The 8,486-nt window shown below is 40.2% G+C and overlaps 2 protein-coding genes across 2 annotated transcripts in view; one reads left to right on the forward strand and one right to left on the reverse strand.

The window, feature by feature from the left end:
- Nucleotides 1-5,265, forward strand: part of rgp1 (GP1 homolog, RAB6A GEF complex partner 1) — a gene marked incomplete at its 5' end in the record, with an annotated part of 8,391 nt that extends 3,126 nt beyond the window's left edge. The window contains 5 exon segments of the mRNA XM_014025523.1: nucleotides 135-284; nucleotides 399-545; nucleotides 894-1,021; nucleotides 2,198-2,375; nucleotides 4,813-5,265. Of these exon segments, the coding sequence (XP_013880977.1) occupies nucleotides 135-284; nucleotides 399-545; nucleotides 894-1,021; nucleotides 2,198-2,375; nucleotides 4,813-5,036 (827 nt within the window).
- Nucleotides 5,266-5,734: 469 nt separating this feature from the next.
- On the reverse strand, nucleotides 5,735-7,746 carry msmp1 (microseminoprotein, prostate associated 1). Its single transcript, XM_014025524.1, has 3 exons — nucleotides 7,623-7,746; nucleotides 7,412-7,520; nucleotides 5,735-6,233 (listed from the first exon to the last, which is right to left on the reverse strand). The coding sequence occupies exons 1-3, from the start codon at nucleotides 7,732-7,734 to the stop codon at nucleotides 6,062-6,064; spliced, it is 393 nt and encodes a 130-aa protein (XP_013880978.1). The 5' UTR covers nucleotides 7,735-7,746; the 3' UTR covers nucleotides 5,735-6,061.
- Between the last annotated feature and the right edge of the window lie 740 nt (nucleotides 7,747-8,486).

An 8,486-nucleotide genomic window follows, 5' to 3' on the forward strand; every position in this document is an offset into this window, starting at 1 on the left:
CGTATAAACAGATGTTTGTTTATACGTAGTTTTTTATTTGTTTGCTTCATCTTATGACCCGATAAAAACAAAATGCCTTGTTTTTGTGTCTGTATGTGTGGCTAAAGTGCTGACATCACATTATTTTCTTATAGATTCGTACAGCGAGGTGGTGCCCATAGATGGGCCTCCCAGTTTCCGCGGTCAGGCGGTGAAATACGTCTACAAACTGACCATCGGCTGTCAGAGAGTCAATTCTCCCATCAAACTGCTCCGGGTCCCMTTCAGAGTTCTGGTTCTGCAGGGTGGGATGGATTTTAGACGTTTGGTTTCCTTKTGTTAAACTAACCAGTTCCTACGTTTAGGGCTAGTTAAGTGGCAGAAAGTGACCTGACGTTTATTGTTTGAATCCATTATAGGCATGCCAGAGCCTCCGTTTCCTCAGGACGAAGAGGTTTCTCCCTCAAACCCATTTCTGGAGGAGGAGGAGGCGAGCCGCAGAGACGCCCGAGCTCTGGAGAGAGCCCTGGACCTGCTGATGGTCACCACCTCCMGACGCTGCCCCCGTGAGTTCATGTCTTCTTTCTTTGCCAGAATTTGAATCYGTTCATCTTTCATACAAACCTTCAGTTAATTGATGTTTTATTGTCTTGAAGTTTGTTTTTATATACCTGTATAACTCACTGTCTCAGATTGTAGATGAGTAACAAATAGACTTTTTATTAAACATAAGTAAAATGGAGCTGTTTTCTAACTCTTCCGTTTTTCATAAGTATAAGTTTGGACACAAAAATATGAAAAGGCCGTACAAATTGACTTCAAATTGCAGGATTTTTACATTTTTCTACAGTTTTTTGTTTGATTTTTGTTTTACATTTCTAAACCTCKTTTTGTTTTGTTTTGTTTTGTTTCAGACATGTTTAATATCACCAACATGCGCGGGAAAGTGGCGAAGTTCTGCATCTTCAAGACTGTTTACAGACTTGGGGAGGACATCGTYGGCACTTTCGACTTCTCCGAAGGAGACATTCCTTGTTTACAGGTGGGATTGTGTCTCTGTGTGTTTTGTAACGTTATTAACTTCCACACATACGCAACGAACCAGGGGTGTCAAACTCGTTTTCGTTGTAAGCCACATGAACATCATGGTGACCCTTAGTAATTAACTTTGACTAAACCCAAAAAGTCACATTCCTATAGTCCGTTATAGCTACGGCTAACAAACAATAACTGAACTCTACCTGGTATTTCCTGCATGGAAACAGCATTTTAAAACATGCGCTTATAAATACTGAAAAGTACTACATGTACAGCTGACTAAAAGTGAAATAAATAATACAGAAATACTATTAAAAGTAAGAGTTTTACTCACTGTTGAGTTGTGGTGAGTAGCTGCCATCTTGATGTTTGAACTCTCCCACTTTCCAACAGGGAATTCCCACCRGAGGGGGCATTCCAGTGTAAATTTACGATTTKTATATGGGAAATTCCCACTTCCCAGTACAACTGGGCCAAAGCAAAAGTAGCCAGCAAAAAWATGCAGTGAAAAGGAGATTCTACACTGCGAATTTCATCGGCTGGCTGCTACTTTTCTACCCTGTGCACCTCCACSTAGTGGTGGGAGGCTGTCATTTTCAGCTAAAAAAAATCCACGTGGATTATGAGGGATGTAGTTTATGGTCAACGTTAGCTAATTTTAAGACATGAATACAGTTTAGCAGATCTCACAGGCCTCATAAAACAGCATGGCGGCCCACATTTGACCCGCGAGCCTTGAGTTTGACGTGTGCTGATTTTTATTTCCATTTTCCTGTCTTRTTTACAGTCTTGCGGGACAAAAATTGTGTAACTTGTGTCCGGTACATATCTCACACTGACACCCTGTCATGTACATTGTCAGAACTCTGTCTTGAAAAGCTATGCGGCTCACAGCGTGTGATTGGTCAGAAACTTTTGGACGTTTGTTTATATGAAGCAACGTGTCCTACATGTCATTTAACTGAAAATGGTTTTTATAGTTTTTTAGGGTGGCTGCAGCTCAGACCAACCGTTAGCTACCTGTACAGTGCGTCCATCTAACATAACAGTTTTCATGTTCCTTCACTCGGTAAAAACTCAATTAATCGACTAAACCTATGCGACCCACAGACGAGCCCATTGGCTTGATTGACAGGTGGTGTCATGTGCATTATCCTGACGAACCGTGTCTGTTTTCCAGTATTCGGTGAGCCTTCAAAGYGAGGAGGAGATCCAGGAGCAGTACCAGCGGCGACCAGGACAGGCCATCAGTGTGACCGGACACGGCCGACACCTGGAGTCCTGCCTCCACACGGCCTCCAGCCACTTCTCGCTTCCCATCCCCCTCAACGTCACGCCAGGGTTCAGCACAGATATAGGTCAGATTGCAAACTCTGAAAAATCTGTTTGGTTTTGTTTGTTAAYGAACAGATGACGTCCCCAAAAATGAAGCTGCCAGCATTTTTTATTTCTGTATTTTTAAAGTGCCTGTGACATGCCTATCATTCAAATACAAAAAGWCAAAGAAAACATATTTATACTTAAGAAAATTGCCATAGTACAGATGATTTTACCCATTTTGTCACATAATTGGCCTATTTTCTTTTGAATTTGGCTCAGCTAAAGTGAAACAGGAAGTGACATCAAAGGGGAACTCATTAATAAAATAAACTCACTGGTCTCTGTTAATTAAAACAAAATTATTTAAACTTTAACTCATCTTCATCTCTCATTGATAGTGACTAAAAATAATCTAAATAAACATCAGATTCTTCTCTACAGTCTGTGTTGTAACAACGCTCTGTTTACATTCAGACATTCCCCTTTGACATCACTTCCTGTTTTTTCTTCAAATATCTCAGCAACTGTTTATCTCAGCGATGTGAAATTTGTTTTGCAATACGTTATCAGTGTTATCCTTCCAACAATGCATTCGTGTTTATTACAAAAATTTCATGTCACAGACACTTTAAGGCAATATAAAAAATGATATCCGTGTCAACTTTTAGCTGTTTCTACACTCAAAAAATAGATGTAATAAATTTAATTAAATTAAAAAAATTATGCCAACTGGTTCCACTCAACTGAACTGAGTAATGGGCTCGACACACGGGGAGCGACAAACGACAGCGATTAACGGCTGTCATCGCAACCAGGGGGAACCCCGACACGCGGGACGACGATAGCGACGGCAGCGTTACGAATCGCGCTCTCGTGTCGTTTGTCTTCAATAAAAGTGATCAGTGGTTCTACTTCTTTTTAAGTTTATTGGTGGTTGGCAAAAAAAGAATTGTTTGCACTACCGCCATATAAACTAAACAAATCTTGCGATGCTGATTACATTTAAAAACAAATACACGCTAAGATACGACTTTATACGAAAAAAAACTTACCGCACCACTTTACTCTGGCACCAACAAATTCCCATWCGGCTGCCTTTTTATGTGCATCTTAGTCCTCACTTCATGAAGCGTTATATAAAATTGGAAAGTTTGACAGTTGGAATAATGTTGGAAGTGGTAGCTAACTGTAGCATACTCTCTGCTCATTGGTCAGTCAGTGAAACCCTTGCTGATTGATTTAGCGCCATGCAATGAAAATTCAACTATTTTCAACTTTCATATGTCGCGTCGTAAGCTCGCGTGTGCACGTCTGCATGAACGAGCTCGAAATTTCGCATGAACAGAGGTGGAGGCCTTCTTGTCCAGTTGTCCTCCTCCTACAACGCTGTTATTGCAAGTATGACTCTGCCCCCTGTGAGCAAAAGGTGTAAATCAGGGCCCCAACGATACCAACACAAAGAGGGAAAAAAAAAAAAAAACAAGGGGACTTTGAGCCCCGCCTGCATTCACTACATACACATGACAAGGCACCAAAGAACCACAGCATCCAAACCAATAAATCAGGTGATGGGGCACATGACCCTCTAAAAACAATAGAGCTAATCAAGCCTATTTTTAGGCAATGGCTCTCTTTTGCATGTGACTAACCTGTTTGTCCACCATGTGGAGGCAGTGCTCTTAAGGCTGAGTTCACCTGAAACTCATCAGACTGAAGAAGTCTCTTAGACAAGAGACGAAACGTTTCACTAAAGAAGAACCCATCCAGAGGCCCTACTTATTTTTTCCTTTTTGATTTTTTCTACCTGGGTTCCTGAGATGCATCAGGACATTCACATGAACGAGTTTCTCCGGTCGCTTGGCTGGAGGAGGGAAAGCGATTGTCGCCTCATCACACAAGTTCCATAGGAAATGAACAGAGGGAGCGAATTAACCTCCCGTGTGCACTCAAAACACAGATTGTTGGATTTACCTAACCCTGTTATGTCTACAGTTTCCACTAAACTGAGATGAGTTAATGTAAAGCCACTTGCAAATTTACATTAAAATAAATTGTGGAAGTTACGTTACACTTAACTCAGTTAAGTGGAAATTGTTGACGTAACTTAGTCAAGTTAATCCAACAATCTGTTTTTTTAGTGTATTTGCAATAACATTACTCTGTTCAGTTGAGTGTAACCAATTGACAGTTTTTTTTTATTAAATCCAATCTGTTTTTTTTAGTTTTTTTTTTTTTTKGGGGGGGGGGGTTTGTGTGTAATTATTGTTAAAGCCAGCAAATTAAATTTTACTTATTTGTATCCAGGAAGACATTTAAACCAGTAGAAAAAATATGTATTTAATGTTAATATTTTCAAGTATTTCACCAGTTGTTATAATTTTATATTAAAAAAAGACCCAGTATTTCCATATGTTTGTAATATTACCCACATAAAACYGAACTGAACTCTTGACGTGGTTGCTTTCCGTCGCTCAGTGACCCTGCGCTGGCGCCTGCACTTTGAGTTCGTCACGGCCCGGGAGCCCATGGAGCCGCCCACAGTTCTGCAGAACCAATCGGAGGTCACGGTCTGGGCCGGGGCGGAGCACGTGGACGTGGACACGTTCAGCTGGAATCTGCCCATCAAAGTGCTGCCCACCAACCCGGCGCTGGCGTCCTACGTGTCCCAGTTCACAGGGACCAACAGCATTAATATTTAAGATTTGTCAGCTTGGTTGTCAGGACTGAAGTGCTTTCAGATTTTGTCAGAGCTCTGAGATTTTTCTTTTTAAAAGAATTTGTTTGTATTTATATTTTACTTTTGCATCGACACACTAGCTTTGTCTCATTTTATGAAAGCAGCATACATGATTTTTTTTCTGCAAAGGCAATTTTTTTGCTTTGAGATGTAAAAACTATGAGAGAAGAAATAAAACTGTAACTTTTCAATTTGTTTGAGTGTTTTTATTTGGAGGTTAAATGAGTTACAGCAGAAGTCGAAACAAAAAAATGTTTTTTAATAACATGCTGATATTTACAGGAAATCAGTGTAGTAATTAAACAGTGTGGTTAATGTTAGTCTAAACATTAAAGGAAAATATAAGTCATACAAATGAGTTATTTATTGCATACAAAATACTGTTAAATAATTGACATTAAAGGGATAGTTCAGATATTTTGAATTGGGGTTTTGTAAACTGGTTATGAACAATTAGCATCTTACCTGTTGTAGATGGCGCTTTGAACAACATCCGTTTGGAAAATCAGATTCATTCTCATGAGCTAATGGCTAGTTAGCATAAATCACTATAAATAATAGTCTAATCAGAAACCGACAACCACGTAAGGTTAATTTAAAAAGTGTTTTCATGATTTTTTTTTTTTTACAATTGGAGTTGTCCGACTCGGACTCGCTATGAGCTCGTCAGTGTTTGATGAGCTATCTACAACAAGTAAGATATTAGCTGTCATAACCTCTCTCTTGAACCCCACTTCAGAAAATATGAACYGTCACTTCAAGCTGAWTTTATTGTGTAGCYTTAAAGAATACAAATGATGTAATATTTGCTATGAAACAGAGAAAGAAGTGTTATTTAAAGAACTTAAAAGTATGTTTTGAACATTTAAAACACAAACGAGGAAAGAAACTGCTCATATTTTGTGAAAAACAACACAAGAATCAGACTCTGGTTGATTTTATATATAAGGAGAAGCATTGTTCATGTGGCTGAACTGCTGYGACTCTCTAACCCTCGAGCTGTTGCTGCAGCTGAAGGGATCCGTGGCTCGGGTCCCTGTTCGTTTCTCCTGGGGAGCACGGCAGGCGGGTGTCGGCCGACTGGACCAGAACCACTCTGCAGGTCACRGGCTCAACCCGCACCTCACACCACGCAGGGAAGTCCACGGGCCGATGCACTCTAGACAGGGAAGGGAGATGGTCTTTATGTCACTTTAACAGCTTCAGAGACGAGCTTTCTTTGCTCTTTCACTCTTTTTATTTTCAGAGATTATTGGAAATATAAACTGTGAAAGCTTAGTGAGCATTATCAAACAGTCACACTGTTGAGATTATTATTTTTTCTTACATGTATGTTTTGGTATGTAATACAATTTTTGTGCTTTTTCAACATTTCATATGTCAAATATATCAAAACAGTGAGCTCAATAAAATCTTGGGTGCTATGATTTTTGGTATTTYAGCTTTTTCAGCCTCTTTTTGTAATTGAAACTAAGTTGAGCTGTCTTCAGCATCCTTAAAACCTTTCAAAATGTTTATAAAATTTTACTACACGTTATGTTTTACTCTGGCTCTGCTTCTTTAAGCTGATCTGAGCCTTTTTTCCCCCCTAATTTTAGTTTTTTATGCAATTTCAGCTGTCTTTCTGCTCCTTTTTGCTATTCTATTTCAACATTTTTGGTCTACTTTCTGCTGCTTTGTGCTAATTTAAGCTTTCTTCTGCTTTTTTTATTTTTACTTTTATTCTGCTATTTCAGCCGTCCTGCTCCTTTCTGTTATTTTGCTCATTTTAACTTTTATTGTATTTTTTGCTTGATTGCATTTTAAGCAATTTGTTGCTGATTTCAGCTTATTTTGGCTTTTTTATACCAACTTCATATTTTTGGATAATTCAGCTTCTTACAGCTTAATTCAGTAATCTGCTTCTTTGTGCTRATTTCAGCTTTTTCAGCTATGTTTTACCTTTAAACTTGTTTCAGCTTTTCTTAGCAATTACATCACAAATTGCAAGTTTTCGTACTTTCTTTGTTTTTCTACTGATGTGAGCTTTTTCACTGTCTTTTTACCATTTGTCTGCTAAATTCAACTAGTTTCTGCTATTTTTAGCTACATTTCTAACCTGAATAAGGGTTTGATTTTATATATATAAACACAATAATTTGTTATATTCTTATATCTTTTTAGTTTTGACAATAATACAATACTAATTTAGTAGCTGATGGTAATTTTTATGCCTTTTGTTCTTGAATTGATGCACAACTGCGACTCAGATTTTCCTATTTTGACACATGAATTTCYTCACCTCTGCTCTAAGAGGCATCTGGACACCAAACCGCACCGACTGTTTGTGTTACTCACGTCTCGCAGCAACCAACGCCAACGGGGTGCAGACAGGTGCACTGCATGCAAGCGTCGTCCATCCAGGTGTCCCCCAGGGAGTACTGCTTCCCTTGGAACTCACACACAGCTTGGACGACACACACACACACACACACACACACAGTCAATCCTAACTTTAAAACATGTTTCTCTTTTTAAAGAATTGCAGTGTGACGAGAAAGTTTCTCACCCCGTGAGTCGAAGTGGCACTCCAGAGGCGCAGCCGAGCCAGCGCTGGCCCAGATGAGCAGAAACCCTGCAGCTGCGACCACCCAGTTGACCCCGGTGAGCTCCATCTTCATCCCGGCCGATTCGCTTCCTCTTCTCCTCCGTGGTCCCTCATTTATACATCCTGGGATTTTACAACCGTGGCCGAGGAGGTGGGGGCAACAGGGCTTGTGGGAAGTGGCGCCATCCGTCAGGAATGAAGAAGATCTGTTGTGTGGAGGTGGGGGGACGGGTGGGTTGCGAAGGAGAGAATCTTGTTTTTTTGGTACGGGTTTTGGCCCTACAGAGATCTCGCTGCGCTTCAGTGGGCATGAACCTCCAAAGTCATAGAAACAATGACACATCCATGCAGTGACTAAGCGATGGAGGGGTGGAAGGGAGGTGAGCTGGACCTGAGGAGAAGGAGCAGAGACAGAGGGATAGAGTGGAATTATCCAACACATTTATACACAGCACCCCAAAATTAGGGATATTGAAAAGAAACAGCAAACGCTTCCATACAGAATATAATCCACCTGTTCATCAACACAAGCATAAATCTCAATTTTGGCAAAACACTGACAGAAAATTCATGTTTGTATGGAGAACTGATCCATTAATGGAGCATTTTACCACCTGACCAGTCAACACATCAACTAAACCAGAGGTGCCCAAAGTGGGGCCCGCGGGCCAAAGTTGGCCCACGAAGCCATTTGATTTGGCCCACCAGCAGTTGTCTTGGTTCCTAGATTGTAATCTCCTGTCTTATGTAGAAATACTATACAGCGGGTAAAATAAGAACTGAACACGTCAACATTTTTCTCAGTAAATATATGACTAGAGGTGC

Source organism: Austrofundulus limnaeus, unplaced genomic scaffold, assembly GCF_001266775.1.
Source record: "Austrofundulus limnaeus strain Quisiro unplaced genomic scaffold, Austrofundulus_limnaeus-1.0 Scaffold482, whole genome shotgun sequence".
NCBI classification, from domain to species: domain Eukaryota; kingdom Metazoa; phylum Chordata; class Actinopteri; order Cyprinodontiformes; family Rivulidae; genus Austrofundulus; species Austrofundulus limnaeus.